The following is a 21675-nucleotide window of genomic DNA, read 5'->3' as shown; positions in this document are numbered from 1 at the left end:
CCAGATCCCCAACCCACTGAGCAAGGCCAGGGATCGAACCTGAGTCCTCATGGTTACTAGTCAGATTCATTTCCACTGAGCTACAACAGGAAACTCCTAACAATATTTTTAAAGGTAAATTATTTTTAAAATTTTGGTGGCAAGTACTCAAGTCAATTGAAAGATTCTCTTCAGTGGACACAGAACACTGCACACACATAAGGGCCTTCTTCTTAGGAGTAAAAAGGGTTTTCAAAGAACTAACCTCTGACAATGTTTTATATCAGAGCAACTATGGTGGGCAGAAAAATACACACCCCAAAGATGTCTGTGTCTTCAGATCTATGACTATGCTGTGTTATATGATAATAAGGAGTAAGGGTGGAGAGGAAATTAAGGTTGCTAATCAGATGAATTTAAAATAAAGAGATGAGGAGTTCCTGTTGTGGCACTGAGGAAACCAATCTGACTAGTAACCATGAGGTTGCGTGTTCAATCCCTGGCGTTGCTCAGTGGGTTAAGGATCCAGCATTGCCGTGAGCTGTGGTGTAGGTCGAAGATTCAGCTCAGATCCAGCAATGCTGTGGTGTAGGCGTGGGCAGCTGTAGCTCTGATTGGACCCCTAGCCTGGGAACCTCCATATGCTGCAGGGCAGCCCTAAAAAGCAAAAACTAAAAATAAAATAATAAAATAAAGGGATTATTCTTGATTATCCAGAAGAGGCAATGTAATCACAAACATCCTTTAAAGTCTCTGAGTAAAAGAGTAAAGTTTCTGAGTAAAAGACTCAAATAGCTTTTACTGGCTTTGAAGTTGGAAGGAAATCATGATACAGAAAACGCAGGAAGCCTCAAGGAAGCTGGAAAAGACAAGGAAATGGACTCTTCCCTAGAGCTTCCAGAAAGGAAGGCGGCCCCATAGGCACCTGGATCTTGACTCAGTGAGACCCATATCAGACTTGGGACCTACAGAACTGTAAGATAGAAAATTTGTGTTGCTTAAGCCATTAACTTTGTGTTCATTTGTAACAGAAGTGGGAAACAAATGTTTGGAGGAAGCCAAGGCTTATAGCAATATCAGCATTCTAGGCAATAAAATTATTCCTCTTTCTGAGCTGAAGAAAGAAAAGAACACACTTACCTTTTTATAGGTTTTTTCTTCGTTCGGTTTCCCAGGTGCTGCATCTCCATTTTCAGCAGCAGATGACATCTACAAGAGAAAAATGTACCTAATTGAATTTAGAAATTCTACTCCGAAATACAATATGCTAATAATATTGTCACCTAGAGAAGCTGTTTTGGTTAATTACATTTTTGTTGTTATGGCTGTTGTCTCCGAGAAAGAGCGAGATTTCTCAGAATACTAAAACAAACAAAAAAATCTGTGTTCTTCAATCTTTTCAAAAGAAAGCTTTACTTATAAATCATTTTGGTAGCATATTTTATTCTGTATCCTTTAAGAGAGGTGCTATGAAAATCCAAGCTCATACTATGTGTATAAGTTTCTTTCCACAAAGCCTTTAAAAAAAAGCCCTTTTCTGTTTACAGACGCTTCCTATAAAAATATCTGGAAAGTACCAAAAAATATGAATCAGAACAACAACAACAAAAAAAGCCACTCAATTCTACTGTCCTTGGGCAACCCCACTCTTCATATTTTGGTATATTTGTTTCCACCTTTTGTTTCATGCACTTTCATGTTAAAAACTTTTTTTTTCTTTAAGATTCTACCCACAGCATACCGAAGTTTGCAGTCTAGGGCTCGAATCAGAGCTACAGCTGCAGGTCTACACCACAGTCACAGCAAAGCGGGATCCGAGCCATGTCTGTGTCCTACACCACAGCGCACGGCAATGCCAGATCCTTAACCCACTGAGCTAAGCCAGGGACTGAACCCTCATCCTCATGGATCCTAGTTGGGTTCGTTAACTGCTGAGTCACATGGGGAACTCCATCACAAATTTTATGATACCATCTTGTTGCAATATTTTTCACTGAACATTTATATAATAAACACTTTCTCATTTGACTATAAAAATCACATTGTAACAAGAACTTTTTCTAGTTGCCAGAGACACCACTGTGTGAACACAATTCTATGTTAATATTTTAGCTAACAATGCCAACACTGAAGGATAGTTACGGTGGTTCAGGGGTTTGGCTTCTACAAATAACGCAACAGGAATGATTCTGTGCTTCTATCTTTGTCCAACTTCAATGTTGTCTTGGATTAGTTTCCTAGAATCTCTAGGTCACTAAAAATTGAAAGCTCTTACCACATATTGCTTAATTTTTTTCCAAGGAGAATACAACCATTCACATTACCAGCTGTGAGTAGGAGCTGGTTTCATTACATGCTTAGCAATGACAATTATCATTTTAACTACGTTTGCTAATTTAACAGGTGAAAGAAAGTACCTCCTGATTTTAATTTGCATCTTTGAAAATTATTAGCAAAGGTTAACATTGTTTGCATATCTTTTTTTGGCTCTTTGAGTTTCTTCTTTTGACTTTTATTTTGTCCATTTATCTATCGGGTACTTAATATCTTAGGTATTGGTTTTTACCTATTATGAGCAGTAATATCAGTGGTTTCCATATTGATTTTTATGTATTAAGGTTATTAATCTGTTTATAAGCACATTGTTAGTATTTTCCATTCTGCTGTCTTTTCATTTGTTTTATAATTATGACAGAGAAGTTTCACATTTTTCATACTTAAAACTATTGACTATCTTTGTAATTCCTTAAAATGATTTTAGAGAAAATATTTTTTCTCTAAAATATTTGGGAAGTATCAGATGTTTATACCATTGGGTGGTATCAGATGGTTAAACATATTCCTCTCACCTCTTAATAATAATATTTTTGCATTTTACGTCTTTTTTTTCTTTCTTTTTTTTTTTTTTTGTTCTTTTGTATTTTCTAGGGCCTCATCCATGGCATATATAGAGGTTTCCAGGCTAGCGGTCGAATCAGAGCTGTAGCTGCCGGCATATGCCACAGCCACAGCAACACAGGATCCGAGCTGAGTCTTCGACCTACACCATAGCTCACGAAAACGCTGGATCCTTAACCCACTGAGCGAGGCCAGGGATCGAATCTGAAACCTCATGGTTCCTAGTCGGATTCATTTCCACTGCACCACAATGGGAACTCCGCATTTTACTTCTAATTCATCTGATTTTTAAAGCCAGTTTCTTACATGGTAAACAAGGATAACTAAGAATCTGGGAGCCATGATATTTAAAGGTCATATCTTAAACTGCAAAGATGAGTATTCTATATGCTATGGGGAGGAAAGCCCCTGACTTTCTCATAAGCCTTTGAAGCACAATTTAAATCCTGTGCTTGGAGTTCCCTTGTAGCTCAGTGGGTTAAAGATGTGACTTTGGTCACATCTGTGGTGTGGGTTTAATCTCTGACCTGGAAACTTCTGTGTGCCACAGGAGTGGCCAAAACAAAACCTGTCATGCATGGCTCAGTGGTTAACGAATCCAACTCATTTTGGTGAGTTTTGAGTAATATATGAGTGGAATTAGAATATACCTGCAAGATTTTATAATATCAGGCTCAGGGTAAAAACCAAACCAATCCCTCTATCATTCCCCTTGAAAGCTCCAATTACATAATCACTTTAAGAATACATAGGGATTAATCTGATATTTGATCTCTATTTTTCTATTAGAATATGCTTGTGTCTCCAATTTTGTTATGTACTACTACTAATAAACAAGGGTAGGTTTGTCTGGCCTTCCCACTGTGGCTCAGCAGTAACAAACCTGACTAATATCCACGAGGATGCCGATTTGATCCCTGGCCTCACTTAGTGGGTTAAGGGTCTGTCACTGCCGTGAGCTGTGGTGTAGGTCGCAGATGCGGCTTGGATCCCAAGTTGCCATGGCTGTGGCACAGGCCAGCAGCTACAACTCCGATTTGACCCCTAGCCTGAGAATTTCCACATGCTGTGGGTGTGGCCCTAAAAAGACGAAACAACAACAACAAAAAACAAAACAGAGTAGCCTTTTCTTTAAGCTTCAACTGTTTAATAGAGCCAAATAGAATGAAGACCTCCCTAAAGAATGCAATAATTTCACTGCTAAGCCTCTGCAGCTTTTAAAAACAAAAACCTTTAAGAGCAATGATGAAGGTGCTTGAAAATACAACCTTAATGAGGGGTTGACAAATTGGCATGAGTGAAGGACAGAGATGAGGTGGTCTTTTTTTTTTTTTATTACTTTGTAAATTATTCCTGACTGGACAGTAGGAAAGAAGAGGAGAGATATAGGTAAACGTAATCTATTTTTAATAAACGATTCTCCTTAGGCAGCACAAAACAGATAATAATGTTAAAGGGAGGCCATGAGATGTCACCTGGATTCAAAGTTTTTTCCCTGCAGGATGATGTTTAATAACACTCATACAGACCTGCTGACCAGAACATCCAGGTAGGGGAGGCAAACCAGATGCTTAGAGATGCTCTGGTAAACTGCAAATGGCTATTAAAATGGTCACAGTGGTAATTACTGTTTTTCTCCCAAAATTGCTATATTCTGCACCAGTTAAGGTGCATAAGTTTTAACTATGAAAACTGGGGTAAGTGTGGATTAAAAACTTTTTTTTTTTTTTTTGGTCTTTTTGCCATTTCTTGGGTTGCTCCCGCAGCATATGGAGGTTCCCAGGCTAGGGGTCAAATCGGAGCTATTGCTGCCAGCCTACACCAGAGTCAAGCAGCATGGAATCTGAGCCACATCTGCAACCTACACCACAGCTCACAGCAACACTGGATCCTTAACCCACTGAGCAAGGCCAGGGATTGAACCCGAAACCTCATGGTTCCTAGTCAGATTTGTTAACCACTGAGCCACGACGGGAACTCCTAAAAACATTTTTAAAAACATTATAATCACATATATTTCTACAGACACATAAAAAGGAGGAGGGAAAAAATTCACAGAAGTACCGGTGATTATCTGCCAATGATGAGATTGTGAATGTTTTGGGCTTTCATGTTAATATTTTGCTATACTCTCCCAAGTATTTTGCAGTGACCACTGCTACATTCAAAAAAAAGAAAAACAGGGAGTTCCCGTCATGGCTCACTGGTTAACGAATCTGACTAGGAACCATGAGGTTTTAGGTTCAATCCCCGGCCTCGCTCAGTGGGTTAAGGATCCAGCGTTGCCGTGAGCTGTGGTGTAGGTCGCAGACATGGCTCAGATCCTGTGTTGCTGTGGCTGTGGTGTAGGCTAGCAGCTATAGATCCAATTTGACCCCTAGCCTGGGAACTTCTGTATGCTGCGGGTGCAGCCCTAGAAAAGACAATAATAATAATAAAAGAGTAAAAAATAAAAATAAGAAAAACACTTTGCCATTCCAAACTTTAACCACACACAGTAATTAAGAGCAGAGATCACATCTCCTGAGTTTTGCCCCCTTTGGCATGCCAACATCCACAAAATTTCCAGTTTCTATTTGCTTGTTTTTTGCTTTCAATTTGATAATGTCAAAGGTCATGAGGTAGATATGTATGTGATTTAGAATAATTGTAAATAAGTATAAAATAAAAGAGGTAAGGGTTTATAATGAGTCAGGTGGCGTTAATTAAAAATAGAGACTATACGTCCTTACCTTTATAAATGAAATGGCAAGTCATCTGCAGTTGGTTGTGATGAGTGGCTTATTCATTGTCGAGACTGTTTTCCTTCCCAGATCCCTGTTAAAATAGAAGAAATCACTGGTCATTATTTACTCATGCCTCTTATTTCATCTCCCAGAAAGAATCAAGGGTAGCTATAGGGGTACATACAACACAATCAGTTAAAACTAAAAAGAAAGGAAGAATGTTTGTGAAGGGAAGATCAAGATGAGGAACAAGATGGTACCAGCAGAATGCGCTGAGCACAGAATAGGAGCCATGTGATCCAGTACCGTCACTGAGGACCCAGTGTGACTCTGAGATTCCTAGGGGCCACAGCAGAGGAAGAAATTACTAGTTACCTAAATGTCTAGTGTTCATAGGTCAGTTGTTGAAATGAACCACATCAGGGATGGTAGCTGGAATGGAAATTCCTTCTGTGGGTCCTCATAAAATAGATCCCATGTGATACATGAATAATTTTCAATATTATCCCTGTGATAAATCAACTGTGATTTTCTTTTTTTTTGCTTTTTTTTTTTTTTTTTTTTTTTTTTTTTGCTTTTTAGGGCCGCACTCAAGGCATAGGGAGGTTCCCAGGCTAGCGGCTGAATCAGAGCTACAGCTGCCAGCCTACACCACAGCCACAGTAACGCCAGATCCAAGCCACATCTGTGACCTACACCACAGCTCAGGGCAATGCTGGATCCTTAACCCACTGAAAGACACCAGGGATCAAACCTGCAACCTCATGGTTTCTAGTCGGATTCGTTTCCTCTGTGCCACAACGGGAACTCCCCCACTTACTTTTATCAGTGTTTTTTAGATATTTTGTCAAGTTTATATTATATATCTATCTCACTTTAAAATAACTGTATCATAGATCAGAGAATGGACAGATCATTGTTTAAGCAACTGCTTCTTTATGGATGAATATGCAGAGTGTTTCTGGTTTGGCTACCATAAACGCAGAAGGAATAAACAGACTGAAACATCTATAAAGTTCTAGTACTTCTATTTCTGTGAGAAAGGATCCTAGAAGTTGAGCAAAACTGGATTAAATGCATTACTTTTTTGAAGGACCTTTGTTACATTTCCTTCTATAAAAAAGGTACAAGCAATCAGTCTCACTGTGCATATGGAGGACCTGCTAATTAATGTACTCATTGGCATGAGATGTTCACCATCTTTAAAATGTTTGCCAATCTGATGAGAATGACACTGCAGGTTTTTTGTTTGCTTGTTTGTTTCTTTGCCTGTGCCTGGGCATATAGAAGATCCTGGAACCAGAGATCAAACCCGTGCCATAGCAGCGACCTGAGCCACTGCAGTGACAATGCCAGGTCCTTAACCCACTGTGCCACAAGGGAACTCTGACATTGCAGCTGTTTTAATTCACATTCTCTTGCCACTAATGGGGCTTTTCCTCATCACAGGTTTATGTGATTTACATTGCCAGTTCATGTCCTTTGCTTATTTTTATACTATTGTTTATGGGTTTTTTTGTTTTGTTTTGTTTTTTGTCTTTTTAGGGCAGCACCGGAGACATATGGAGGTTCCCAGGCTAGAGGTCTAATCGGAGCTGTAGCCGCCAGCCTACGCCAGAGCCACAGAAATGCCAGATCCAAGCCGCATCCGTAACCTACTCCACAGCTCACAGCAATGCTGGATCCTCAACCTACTGAGCGAGGCCAGGGACTGAACCCGCATCCTCATGGTTCCTAGTTGGATTCGTTTCCACTGTGCCATGACGGGAACTCCCTTTTTTACTTTTGTAATCAATCTGTAAGGTCTCCTGGTTAATTAAACATTAACTCTATCATATGAGCTGCAAGCTATTGTTCATCTTTTGGCTCTGTTTACGATGTCTTGTCAGGTATACATTTTAAATATTTATATAGCCAAATCCATTAATTTTTCCTATATGGACTATGGATTTACTGTCTCACTTAGGAGAGCTTGCCTAAGCCTAATGCTGTACTACATGTATTCTCCTATATTTTCTTCAAATACCTTTATAGTTTCATTTGCAACATTAGATCTTTACTTCAAATGGAATCTAACCTCATCTTCTCCCAGATGGATAGCTAATTGCCCCAACATTTTTTTTTTCACTTAACTTTGATCATGGTTAAATATTAACATATTTTTTTATTACTCAAATGAATTTATCACATCTGTAGTTGTATAATGATCATAACAATCCAGTTTCACAGAATTTCCATCCCACAGCCCAAGCACATACCCCCAACCCCCAAACTGTCTCCTCTGGAGACCATAGGCTTTTCAATGTCTGTGAGTCAGCATCTGTTCTGCAAAGAAGTTCAGTCTGTCCTTTTTTCAGATTCCACATGTCAGTGAAAGCATTTGATGTTGGTGTCTCACTGTATGACTGACTTCACTTAGCATGATAATTTCTATGTCCATCCATGTTGCTAAAAATGCCACAAAGACACATGTACTCCAATGTTCACTGCAGCACTATTTGCAATAGCCAAGACATGGAAACAACCTAAATGTCCATTGACAGAGGAGTGGATCAAGAAGATGTGGTACATATACACAATGGAATATTACTCAGCCATTAATTACCCCAACATTGATAACTTTCTCCTTACTGGAAAGACATGGCTCCTTTAGCAAATATTAAATTTTACTACATACCTCAATATATTTCTGTACCTTCTGTTCCAAAGACTGACTTGTTGATTTCTGAGATAATATGTTGTTTTAAATGCAGTAACATGACAATATGCTTTGATTGCTGCTGCTACGGGTTTCCCATTCTATTTTTACTAAGTTTAGCAATTTTCTCACGTTTACATTATTATATGGACTTTAAAAATCTCATTGCTTGATCTGAAAATATGGCTACCTCCAACTCGCCCACCAAGATGAGATTCTGACTGGAATTATACTGAATTAACATACCAAATTGGGAAGCATTAATATTTTTGGAATGTTAAGTTTTCTTATTCAAAAACATAGTACAGTTCTCTATTTTTTCAAATGTTACCGTCTTTTACTACAACCATATTTTTTGTTTATGTCTTATGTCTTACTAAGTTCATTCCCAGATAATTTAGTTTGTCACTCTCTTAAACATGGATTTTTCTATTTGCATTTCTAGCTGGTTATTCATAGAAAGAAAATGACTGGGTTTCATCTATTAGCTTTCACCCAGTCATTTATCAAATTTTCTTACAGGGTTTCAAAAGATTTTAGGTAGAGTCTCAATCACATCACCTGCAATATTTATACATCTTATTTGTATTTCTTATTACATTCACTGAACTTCTAAAAAAATACTGAATAATAGTGGGTGAGTAACAGCAGTATTGCTTGACATAACATAATCCTACAGTAGTCACCATCCTCCATAATACTTTTGTTTGGTACCATAGTAGCTTTTTCTTCTATATTCTACTTTGCTTTACTTTTTACTATGAATATCTACTGAATTATATCAAATACATTTTCAGCATCAATTGATATAATCAAAAAATTGTTCTCTCTTATTCTGATGTACCAAATAAAACATTGAGAAATTTCACAATGCAAAATTATGTATTTCTAGCAGTTTCTGTCGTGGCTCAGCAGTTAACGAACCTGACTAGCATCCGTGAAGATGTGGGTTCAAGCCCTGGCCTTGCTCAGTGGGTTAAGGATTTGGCATTGCCATGAGCTGTGGTATAGGTCACAGATGCGGCTCGAATCCTTTGTTCCTGTGGCTGTGGTGTAGGCCAGGGGCTATAGCTCTAAGTGGACCCCTAGCTTGGGAACCTCCATATGCCGAGGGTGTGGCCCTGGAAAGACAAAAAGAAAAAGGAAAATTACATATTTCTAGAAAAACTCTAACTTGGATTTGACTTGCTACCAGTTTAAAAGGATATTTTCGTAAGTGAATGTGAATAACTCTTCTTCCATCTTTTATCAGGTTTTGGTATTAAAAATTAGTATTTTTCATAAAATTGGAAGGCTTTCTCTCTTTATATGCACTCAATTTTTGCTTATTTGTTTCTTGGAATTTATAACCTCTCTTTGAATCAAATTTTAGTAATTTATATTGTTAGAAAGCCATCAATTTCCTTTAGGTTATTAAGTTTATTGTACTTAAGTTGCACATAATATTCTGTTACCGAATCCTTTTCATTCTTTTGGGATCCAGGTAATGTCCTTTTCCTTATTCCTGATGGTGTATGTACATAGATACAGATACACACACACACACACACCCCATATGTATTATATATTGCATATATGTATTACGAATATGTATTTTATTAGTCAAACTTCCCTTTTCTATCATTTGTTTTTGTGGCCATTTCTATTAATTTTAGCATTTAATATTTTCTTTCTTTAGGCTTTTAATTAATTTCTTCGATGCACTACTTAATTTTCATTCTCTCTCTTTTTTTTTTTTTTCGCTTTTTATGGCTGCACCCAGGCACATGGGTGTTCCTGGGCTAGGGGTCAAATAAGAGATGTAGCTGCGACCCACCCACAGCTCACAGCAATGCTGGGTCCTTAACCCACTGAGCAAGGCCAGGGATTGAACATGCATACTCATGGTTACTAGTTGGGTTCATTATTGGTGAGTCACAACGGGAACCCCCTTCACTGTTTTAAAAAATAGTATTAAAATCGCTTAGGCTATAACGTATTCCTGAATATATTAATGATTTCCCCATAAATTTTGATGTCAAGTATTCTGTTAATTTCCAAATAATTCATCCAAGAATGATATACAAGAAGTTTTTTCTTAATGTTGAATATTTATATTTTAATTACTAATCTTTCATTCACTGCTATATTCTTGCTTATCTCACTGGGATCAAAATACATGACGAGTAAAATCTTCCCCTCCGCCCCCATTGCTGGCAAATTCATTGTTTTTTTTCCTACAGCCATAGAAAAATTCTTTGTACATGTTCCATAAACACAAGAGAAAAATGTGCCTTTCATGTATATATGGCACTATATTATTACTCCTTATAACATTGTCTTGTGAAATTATGAAAAAATATTACAATTCTGATATTTTTATAATCATATGCTCTTACATATCTACTTTTCCTCTTTGCCTTAAAATTTCCATAACTATGCTGGTCCGTGTACAAAGGATATGTATATAATAGTGTCCTTGTGAACTGTGCTCTTTAAATGTATCTTTTTTTCTTATTTAATAATTTTGGTCTTGGGTTCCATCTTAGTTGATGCCAATATTCTCACTTCTGCTTTCCTTCTATTTGCACCTGTTTGGTATCTCCTTGTCCATTCCTTTATCTTCAGCTTTTTTAGCTGCTGTCCTTTTGTTTTAGCTGGGTTCCTGACAAATAGATGAAAACTAGATTTGGGTTGTTTTAATGTCGTTTTTATTACTTAATGAATTTTATTACATTTATAATTGTACAACAATCATCACAACCAAATTTTACAGCATGTCCATCCCAAACCCTCAGTATATCCCCCCACACCCCTAACCTGTCTCATTTGGAAACGTAAGTTTTTCAGTCTGTGAGTCAGTATCTGTTCTGCAAAGTTCATGGTGTCCTTTTTTTAGATTCCACATGTAAAAGTGATAGCATTTGATGCTAGTGTCTCATTGTCTGGCTGACTTCACTTAGCATGGTAATTTCTAGGTCCATCCATGTTGCTGCAAATGCCGGTATTGCGTTCGTTTTAATGGCTGTGTAATATTCCATTGTGTATATGTACCACCTCTTTTTGATCCACTCCTCTGTTGATGGACATTTAGGTTGTTTCCATGTCTTGGCTATTGCATAGAGTGCTGCAATGAACATCGGAGTACATGTGTCTTTTCAAGTCATAGTTTTCTCTGGATAGGAGTGGGATTGCTGGATCAAATGGTAGTTCTATTTTTAGTTTTCTGAGGAATCTCCATACTGTTTTCCACAGTGGTTGCACCAACAGTGTAATAGGGTTCCTTTTTCTCCACTGTTTTTTTTTTTTTAACCTATTTAAGAGTCTTTATAATTTCAAAGGAGATTTCAACAAATCCACATCTACTGCGATAAGTTTATATTTGATTTACTCCCATCATTTCTGTTTACTATTTCTTTTTGCCATTTTTTTTTAGGGCCATACCTATGGCATATGGAGGTTCCCAGGCTAGGGGTCAAATCAGAGCTGTAGCCGCTGGCCTAAACCACAGCCACAGCAACTTGGGATCCAAGCCGCATCTGCAACCTACACCACAGCTCACGGCAGTGCTGGATCCTTAACCCATGAGTGAGGCCAGGGGTTGAACCTGTGTCCTCATGGATGCTAGTCAGATGCATTTCCATTGAGCCATGACAGGAACTCCCATATCTGTTTACTATTAATTACATTTATTGTTACTGCATTTATTTTTATTCATTCCTTCTTTCTGTATTAATAAAATTTAAAATTCTATTTTTCCTACTAATTAAAAATTTTCATTCTACATTAACTTTGCTCATAATTACCTATTTTTAAATCATGAAAAGTCCTTATATTTCCATTAAAAAATAATTTGACTTTATGCCATCCCATTACCCTGCCACTTTTCCTTTGGTTATTGTACTGGTCTTGGTTCTGTGCTACCCAGATCCCCCCTCAAGGAGGGGAGGTTGCTTGTCATTACGAGTGTGGTCAGCAGACACCTCTGGCTGCCAGCCCTTTCAGGGTCTGCCTCTGCAGAGAGCCACCTCACCCTGGGCCCTGGCCTCCTGGGGCTGCACAAAGCCCACGAATGAGTGATGGGCTAGCTTCCCACTGAGTTGGCCTGGGCTTTGGGAGTCCTTCACAGAAGTCTGAGTTCTTCCTTTACTTGCCCAAATGTGCTTCCTCTTCCCTGCTCTCAAAAGGTGTGTTAGTCTCTAAACTGCCTGGCTTAAAATGACAGAAATTTATCCTCTCACAGTTTTGGAGGCTAAGAGTCCAAATCAACATGTTGGCAGAGCCCTGCTCCCTCAAGGCTCTGGACTGCATCCTTTCTTTCCTCCTCCTAGCCTCTGGTGGTGGCCCTTGCGTCCTTTAAATAGAGCTGCCTCACTCCAGTCTCTGCCTCTGTCAGCCCCCCATGCATCTCTGTTTCCACAGGCCATTTTCCTTTTATATGGACACCTGTCATGCTGGATCAGAGTCCAACCCAATGACCTTAGCTCAATTACCTCTGCAAAGACTCTATTTCCAAATAAGGTCATGTTCACAGGTACTGGGGGTTAGGACTTCATATCTTTTTGTGGGACACATTTCAGCACCTAACATGGGTACTGACCCCTAAAAACATCTTGCACCCCAAATTCTGTCCCAGTGCCTGCTTCCTGAGAGCCCAAACCAGGACATCTCTTCCTCATCCCCAAGAGGAGATACAGGGAATATTTTCACTGTCTCACTGACTGCTCCATCTTGAACCACTAAATAGCTCCTCTTAGGTGACATGGCTCTTCTTATTGATCAATTGATAGTTCATGGTCACAATATCGTTAGACTTGACTGTAAGTATTACAAGGTTTGCTGCTCATCATCATTTCTTTAGCTCTTCATCTCCTCCCATCTGAACACCTTTGTTCTGACTCAATTTTCATTCTGTTGAAACCCTTCTCAAGCAGTTTCCTCAGAAGTGGCACATGGATAGTCCACTTTGCATCACTCTGTCCAGAAATGTCTTTCCTTTGTCCTCATATGTAATTAGATCTCTTGGATTCTTGGCTCACAGCTCTTTTCTAGCATCTTTCTGTTGATATGATACTGCTGTCTTCTTGCTTCCTGGCTTACAGATGAGTTGCTTCATGCTAGTTTGATGCTCCTGTCTTGGTAAGTTATTGATTTTCTCCATCTAGAAACCTATGAGAGTTTTCTCTCTTAAGACACAGTTCAAACATTCCATAAGGACAGATGTGTCTTTTTTCATTAATCCTGCCCAGTGAAGGGAAACTGACAAGAAGCTATTTCAGGAGATCTGATGACTTAAACCATGAATAACAGGTAGGCTATCTAGCTGAGGAATGAACGGACTTCATATCCTTCGGCAGTGCTCAATGAAAATTATACTCCAATTATTTCTCATAACCAACCTCATGACAGGAATTGGACAGGGTAGCACATCAAGTTATAGTCTCTGGCAAGAGCCTGGAATGTAGAAACTCTAATGGCCAAGTAAGGACATGATCACAAGCTTTAGGTCTCCTTAGGAAACATGTTAATAAGTAATCTGACGCGAGACTCCCAGTTAAAAGATATTTTCTTAGATCATTTCTGACATTAAACAGAGCCAATTGATGGTGTCATATGATTAGACTGTTGAGACACCAGCTTGACTAACAATGAAAAAATTTTTGACTAGTTGATTGCATATCTCCCCTTTATGGGATTTAATATCTGGATTCTGTTAGCAAAAGGAATAAATAATTTACACTATTTCACAGCCTTCTGCATTTCTATGCTTTCACTCAATGTGAGGGAAGGAAACACACTATCGTTTACTGAGCAGCAACTACAAGTGAGATGCTGTCACATACATGATTTCATTTCATCCCTTGGCATTCTCTAACTTAGCTTGTGCTGTTCTGACACTTGTAAATGAGTGCCTTTAACATCCTTAGGATGCAGTCATTTTTAATTTTGCTCAGTCTCTTGCATGAGGCTTGTTTGCAGAAGTGAAGCCCTTAGTGGTGAATAAATACAGCCACCCCAAGCCCCTCTTCTCAGTCTGGCTTTGCTGTTCTCTATACCGGTGCTGAGCATCAGAACCACTGGGGAGTTTTTTGAACATTTAGGTTCTCAGGCCATGCACGGAAACAACAAAATCACTCCCTCTATGTGCTGGGTCTGGGGAATCTGTATTTTCAGTCTGCTTCAAGGGCTTGGGATCATTTAAGTTACTCTGAGTAGCAAAGGCAATAAAAATGTTCTATCACTTCAAGGGAGTCGTCAGGGCCCATGAGGGAACAGAACCCATTCTGGGTGTGTTAAAGAAAGGGAATTTAAGACAAGAAATTAGTTATAAAAGTAACACGTGAGCTGAAAAGCTAAGCAAAAGATGGTGGTGAAATGCTGAGATCAACATCAGCACACTGAGGCCTAGAGGGACAGCAAGAGAAAGGGGTGTTACTCTTTCAAAAGCTGGAGGTATCTGTTGGGGCCAGAACATCACAGCAATGGTTAAGCAGAAGTGGTTGGAACTACAGAAGGAGGGAGTGTATTTGGAGGCATGGAGAAGAGAGTCACTGGCAGGGATGCCACTCATGATGGGGGGTGGGGGCAGCCTAGATTCTCCCTCACTGCCTCTACCCACTAATCCCTTCTGATGGCTTCCATGGGCCAGCCTCCTGAAAGCCATGTGACATGGGGAGCCTGAGAAAGGCATCTTCTGTGAATGCTTGCCCTGTGATGCAGAACAGAAGAAGAGTAAGGAATGGCTCCGAAGACAAACAGGCATGGGCCATTGTCTTTTGCCCCCCACTTTTTTTTTTTTTTTTGGCCACCCAGCTACTCAACAGAAACCCTTTCAATCTCTGACTCCCCAGCTAGGGCCACAGAAGCCAGTATTTTTAATTGGCCACAGAAGAGTTGGCTCCCCATGCAAGGCCCAATGAGGGGGAAAATGACTAGTTACCTAATTACCCAACTATGAAGGCCAACCTGTAGATGCAAGAGGTTAGAGACCCCAGCCATGAGTCCTTAATGATCTTCCAAGTCACCATTTGACTGAACACTGACAAAGCAAAGCAACAAGGACTCATGGGAAGAACAGTGGAATGGGCCTCTGAAGGTTTGGGTTTTACATCCAACTCTGCTATTAATTCTCAGTGACCTTGGGCTCGCATCCACTTCTTTTCTACCAGGAATCCTACTGACTCCATTAGATGATGCTTCTGGTTTGGTGCCATTGCCTCAGACCCTCACTGGAATGAGGAGGAGGCTCATTAATTACTTGAGCATCATGAGTGCAACCTGCCCTGTGGGAACTGATCTTCCACAAGATAGCCACATTTGAAGGTTTTCTTGCCATTCAGGCTACCTATGGTAACATTTCCTAGATCATTTTCCAACAGAGAAAGCAATTAAAACATGATTTGGGCCTTGGGCATGCCTGCATGTTAATGTTAATCATTTTTGTGTAAATCACGCTCTTCTGAGTTCATTTTATCTGCCAGAAAACCAATTCACTCTTTCGTTCATTCAACTAACATTTATCGGCAGCACATATCGTGCTATGAGCTTGGCCCTGCAGCCATAAAGACAAAGGCAGATCTTAGTCCTCAAAGAAGTCCTATTGACAAGAGGGACAGGTAGGGGGACAGGTACAATACAATTTGACATGTGCCTTCCGTGGGTTCTTGGAAGAAGAACTGCCCAAGTCAGCCTGTAGGGACCATGGGAAGCCTCATTTATTTATTTATTTATCTTTTTTAGGACTGCACCCACAGCATGTGGAAGTTGCCAGTCTTGGAGTTGAATCGGAGCTCCAGCTGCCAGCCTATGCCACAGACACAGCAACGCCAGATCCAAGCCGTATATATAACCCACACTACAACTCATGGTAATGCCGGATCCTTAACCTACTGAGTGAGGCCAAGGATCAAACCCAAGTCCTCATGGATACTAGTCAGGTTCGTTTCTGCGGAGCCATGATGGGAACTCTGGAAGCCTGATTTCTGAGGAATACTCAAACTAGATTTAGAGCAGTTTTCAGGGGACACAAGGTTGAGAGGCAGAGGGTGAGGAAGATGCCAGGTGCTGTGGCAGCTTAAAGAGCCAGCAGCATGAAGGAGCATATAAAACACATTTTCATGGGAGTACTCTGAGATTTTGAATCTTGCATTTTAAAAAATTTACCCAGAAGAAGTTCAAGGCTTTACGTTGTTACTTAAAGGGTTACAGACAGACATCCAGATGGCTCATTCCACCTGTGATTACAAGTCCCTACTCAGTCCTTTGCCTGAACAAAAATACATTTGTAATAATGTATATAGATTCAAAAACCTGGAAAGTCATTCTTAGGAAAATGTCAGCCTTGTAAACAGTTTTGCTGGGAAGGCTTAGAAGTATTGCAGTTCTTCCCCTGTAGTCCTTCCTGTGCACTTAACAAGAAGTTTGATACTCTTTTAAAGCTGCTGGGGCAGTTATCAACAGCATTAACAAAACAGGTAAACCAAAGGCTTAAAAATGTGATCGGTTATTTCCCAAGGCTAAAATATAAGCAACAAAGTACACCAAGTTGAAAGTAATTCTTGATGTATTTTCCAAAGCAGAAATGCCTATATTTTTCAGACTGGAAAAAATTTTTTTCCATTATATTAAGAAGTCATAGGCTCATATTTCTTTAGAATATTTGCATAAACTCTCAAAGAATTGCAGGAGATGTGCATGTTAAGTATTCACACAAAGGAGGCCACCTATACACACATATGTTCAGACATATGGTATGTTACACATTTGTAAGCTCAGAAGCTGTAAAAACAGAACCCTGGTGCTCTTACATTCAATGTAAGGCCCCCCCATTCCTCCTGATGAAAATAATTTAAATTAGGTTTCATTTCATGTATCTAATGTTTGTATAACCAAACTGCTGCCAAAACCAATTTGAAATGATGGCACCTGCTCGCTATGAATCCAAATGAAGACCAATCAAAACAAATTGCAGGGCTTACATTCTCTCGTAAGACACATTCATCAACTCTCAGAATGGCTCTCACAAAGTGAATCAATAGAACAGCTATAAACAGCGCTAACAAAAGGCTCGGCATGAAATGAACCACTCGTAATTCATTTTCCCAACAAAGGTTGTGCTAAAAGAATTCATACGTCTTTTCAAACCAGGCCTTCACTGTAAACATTAGACAGAAGAAAGTAGTCCATGCAAACAACTGAGGGATGTGTTGTTTCGAGAACAATGTAACTCACAGCCTTTCAGGAAAACACCACCATCGCACAATCTTCTCCTGCCTGAATTTTCATTTCAAATACACAAAACCTACTGTGTCATTGTGTGTATTGGAGGTTAGTGTTGGGTGGTGGAGGAAAAGGCTGAGACTCAGGAGAGCAAATTCGTATGTGGTCATGATGCCTGGGCTTCCATTTGTACCCAGAAAAGCCTCCATGAAGACTTAACAGTTTACCTTTTTGTCTCTTCCCAGAGACATCTGGGTTAATCACTAAGAATCTCAGATGGTTGGACTCTTGGCCTCTGTGTAATGCTATCTTTTCTTTCCCCATCTTTACTAGATATTTGCTATCACATAGATATCACAACATTATATTCTCACTACAATGGAACAATTTATTTTTTAATTTACCAGATTATGCCTTCTGTCCACATTTTATTTCTAAGCTAGTTTCCTCTTTTTCTCCCCAAGAGTACATGCTTCAGCAATTATTCAATTACTACAATAATTTTCTTTTGATCTTTTTAGGGCTGCACCCACAGCATATGGAGGTTGCCAGGCTAGGGGTTCAATCGGAGCTGTAGCTGCTGGCCTACACCACAGCCACACCAACACCAGATCTGAGCCTGTCTTTGACCTACACCACAGCTCACAGCAACGACGGATCCTTAACCCACTGAGTGAGGCCAGGGATCGAACCTGCGTCTTCATGGATCCTAATCAGATTCATTTCCACTGAGCCACAAGGGGAACTCCTCAGTTATTACAATAATATTGTGTAAACCATATATGAATGAAAGTCAGGACCAGAAGAAAAAATATTTGGGCTCAGAAGTAAATAACCAAAACCAATTTGGTTTTGCTCCTGAGGTGTTTGCAAAGTATTTCTGGGCTGATTTCCTCTTCTTTGGAGAAAGCCAGAGCAACAGAGATCTTTTATATGCCCCATCCCCACCCCCAACAAAAGAGAGCTAGTAGTTTACCAAGAGCACTTCCTCTTCGCAGTGCGCATCTGAGGGGAAATCTGAAAGAAGGGCTAGGGGTAGGTAGACCCTGAAAAAAATCACTGCCTGGGGGATGGTAAATGCTCCAAAAAGAGACTGAGCAGGAGACAAATTCTGTCCAATCAAAAATTTTCTAGAGTTTTAGCCCTATAACCTGCACTGCCAAGAAGTCACACAAGTACTTTCTTTTCTTTTCTTTCTTTCTTTCTTTTTTTTTCTTTTTAGGGCTGCACCTGCAGCCTATGGAGGTTTCCCAGACTAGGGGTCTCATCAGAGCTGTAGCCACCAGCCTACACTGGAGCCTCAGCAACGTGGGATCTGAGTCGTGTCTGCAACCTACACCACAGCTCACGCCAACGCCGGATCCTTAACCCACTGAGCAAGGCCAGGGATCGAACCCACATCCTCACGGATGCTATGGGCTCGCTAACTGCAGAACCACGAGGGGAACTCTCCACACAAGTACTTTCAAACTTGGCACAAATATAAGTCTGGATAGAAGGAGAACAGTGGTAAGATGACCGAGTACAGCCCACTCCTCACCCAGAAAGGTAATCATTTACCCAAACACCAATTCCAGCACTTCTATGGAAGGTACTTTGGGGGAAAAGAACAATGAGTAAGATGGTCCCTATTGTCAAGGCGCTTCAAAGAGAGGCCAAAACCAAAGCACAGAAATAATGGCCAAGTCTTTAACAGGATTAGGAGTTAATACCTTTTACTTGGCTTTGCCTCCAACAAGTGTTCAATTATCACAGTCAAAGGGCTCACATGGCCTGTTCTAAAAAAAATGCAATTAAAATTAAAAACAAATCCCCCCCAAAAAAACCCAAGGTCATGAGATCATAAATCAGTTATTAATCCTGAAATATTAAATTTCCCAAGTTCTGATATGTGCTTGGCTGAATGCATGTTTTAGACACCCCGACCAAGAAGTATTTTCTACAAACCAACAATTTAAAACTGGAGAATCAAGATTAAAGGAGCTGTTCAGGGAGGGGAGGTGACCGGGTCTGCAGTAAGCAATCCTAAAGGATGGGAGAGCTGGCAGGGAGTGAGGGAAGGAGCAGGAGTCAAGAAGGAAGCACATCTGGGAAAGTGCATCTGGTGAGGGAAGATAATCCTGACCTAAGAGTGGGGAATGGGAGTTCCTGTCCTGGCGCAGCAGAAACAAACCTGACTAGAATCCACGAGGATGCAGGTTCGATCCCTGGCTTCACTCAGTAGGTGAAGGACCTGGCATTGCTGTGAGCAGTGGTGTAGGTCGAAGACGTGGCTCAGATCCCACGTTGCTGTGGCTGTGGTGTAGGCCAGTGGCTACAGCTCCAATTAGACTCTTAGCCTGGGAACTTCCAAATGCTGTGGGTGCAGACCTAAAAAGACAAATAAAAGGCGGGGGGGGGGGGGGGTGAATGAAGATGGGGACAGTGACCAGTCCCAGGCTAGATGGCCTCAGGAGGCAATCACAGATATGACCAGTCAGAGAAGATCTGCTGAAGGCTTTTGAGTAGGAGGCCAATAAGACTAAAAGTAATCATGATATCGCTTAAGCAGAGACAGGACGGGATGGGATGGGGAGGACCAGATGGAAGGAGTGAATGCAGCAGCTGCTGTGGTGGTCATGGTAGTGAGAACCTGGAAGGCCAGGGTTGAGCTGGAGACTAAAAGTGCAGAGCCCTGCCTGGTGATGACAACAAGGACACAGTCAGAACCTGGATGCTGCCAGGGTCTGCAGGAATGTGGGGGTCAGTCAGGGTGACTGCGTTTTCAAGCTTCACTAGCTGTGGATGGTCATGGAGCTGTAAGAGCAGCTGTCGCCCTGCCAGTGGTACCCTCCCCATCTCCATCCCAGTCTCAGGATGGACCCAGGGAACACCCAGGCCCAGGTTGAACCACCAGATTATTCATATTAAGAATTTTCTTCCAATACAGGGACTGAATGGTCAAGCAGTCTTGGACTTTTTGTTGTTGTCGTTGTTGCTGCTGCTATTTCTTGGGCCGCTCCGCGGCATATGGAGGTTCCCAGGCTAGGGGTTGAATCGGAGCTGGAGCCACCGGCCTACGCCAGAGCCACAGCAACGTGGGATCCGAGCCGCGTCTGCAACCTATACCACAGCTCACGGCAACGCCGGATCGTTAACCCACTGAGCAAGGGCAGGGACCGAACCCGCAAACTCATGGTTCCTAGTCGGATTCGTTAACCACTGTGCCACAACGGGAACTTTTTTTTTTTTTTTTTTTTGTCATTTTAGGGCAGCACCTACAGCAGATGGAAGTTCCCAGGCTAGGGGTTGAATCGGAGCGGCCTATGCCACAGCCACAGCAACATCATATCCAAGCTGCATCTGTGACCTATATCACAGCTCACGGCAACGCTGGATCCTTAACCCACTGAGAGAGTCCAGGGATTGAACCTGCATCCTCATGGATATCATTTGGGTTCATTACTTCTGAAGCCATGACAGGAACCCCCTGATCTTGGACTTTTCAGGTCTGGTAGAGCCGGGGCCAGCCCAAGTTTTAGGAGAGTGAAACTAAGAACTTAGCAATTTAATCAGTCTGCAAAAGGATGCATGGACAAGGGCCAGGCAGAGACAGTACTACTGCCTGACAAAACCCAGCCATGAGAATTCAGCCACACTGCCCTAGTGAGCAGCTGGCTTCTGGGAGAGCCCTGGATCTTCATAACACACCCACCATTCCCTTGTGCTCTTAGGATTAGCATCCTTATGGCTAAACCCTCCTTGACTAAGACAGAAAATCTCCCATCAGTGAGCTCCATGGGCTTAGCCGAGGTCATCACCCCACCCTCCACCTGTCACCCTTTCCTCCAAGCCACTCCCAATGGGAGAGGTGGTGACAACGAGGTAGTCAGAGGAACAGGGGGTGAAGTCAGGCTGCCTGGTTTCACCAGCTGTGTAACCTCCTCAAGTGACAATCTATGTGCCGCCACCTCCTCATCTGAGAAAGTGGGGGAAATGACAGTACCCCCCTACAGGGCATCTGTGAGGAGTGACCAGTACATGCATAAAGCACTCACAGTGTCCCAGGCACAGAGAACACACTCCATAAATGTAGCATTATTATTATTATCACCATCCTCATCTTCATCCTCAGGTGCTCTCACCAGCAGGAGCCTGTGAGACAGAGCAGATCCTGACATTGCTCTGCTTCCAATT

General features: G+C 41.0%; 1 protein-coding gene across 2 annotated transcripts in view; it reads right to left on the bottom strand.

The window, feature by feature from the left end:
* PIP5K1B (phosphatidylinositol-4-phosphate 5-kinase type 1 beta) overlaps positions 1 to 21675 on the bottom strand; it is a 350208-nt gene that overhangs the window by 213655 nt on the left and 114878 nt on the right. For both annotated transcript variants that reach the window (XM_047767738.1, XM_047767739.1), the window contains exons 2-3: positions 5610 to 5694; positions 1120 to 1188 (exon numbers count right to left, since the gene is read on the bottom strand). In XM_047767738.1, the coding sequence (XP_047623694.1) occupies positions 1120 to 1188 (69 nt within the window). In that variant the 5' untranslated portion in view covers positions 5610 to 5694. The remainder of the gene's footprint in view (positions 1 to 1119; positions 1189 to 5609; positions 5695 to 21675) is intronic.

Source organism: Phacochoerus africanus, chromosome 2, assembly GCF_016906955.1.
Source record: "Phacochoerus africanus isolate WHEZ1 chromosome 2, ROS_Pafr_v1, whole genome shotgun sequence".
In the NCBI taxonomy this organism is placed as follows: Eukaryota; Metazoa; Chordata; class Mammalia; order Artiodactyla; family Suidae; genus Phacochoerus; species Phacochoerus africanus.
Note: the sequence above shows the minus strand (reverse complement) of the source record. Positions and strands in the feature narration are given on the sequence as shown.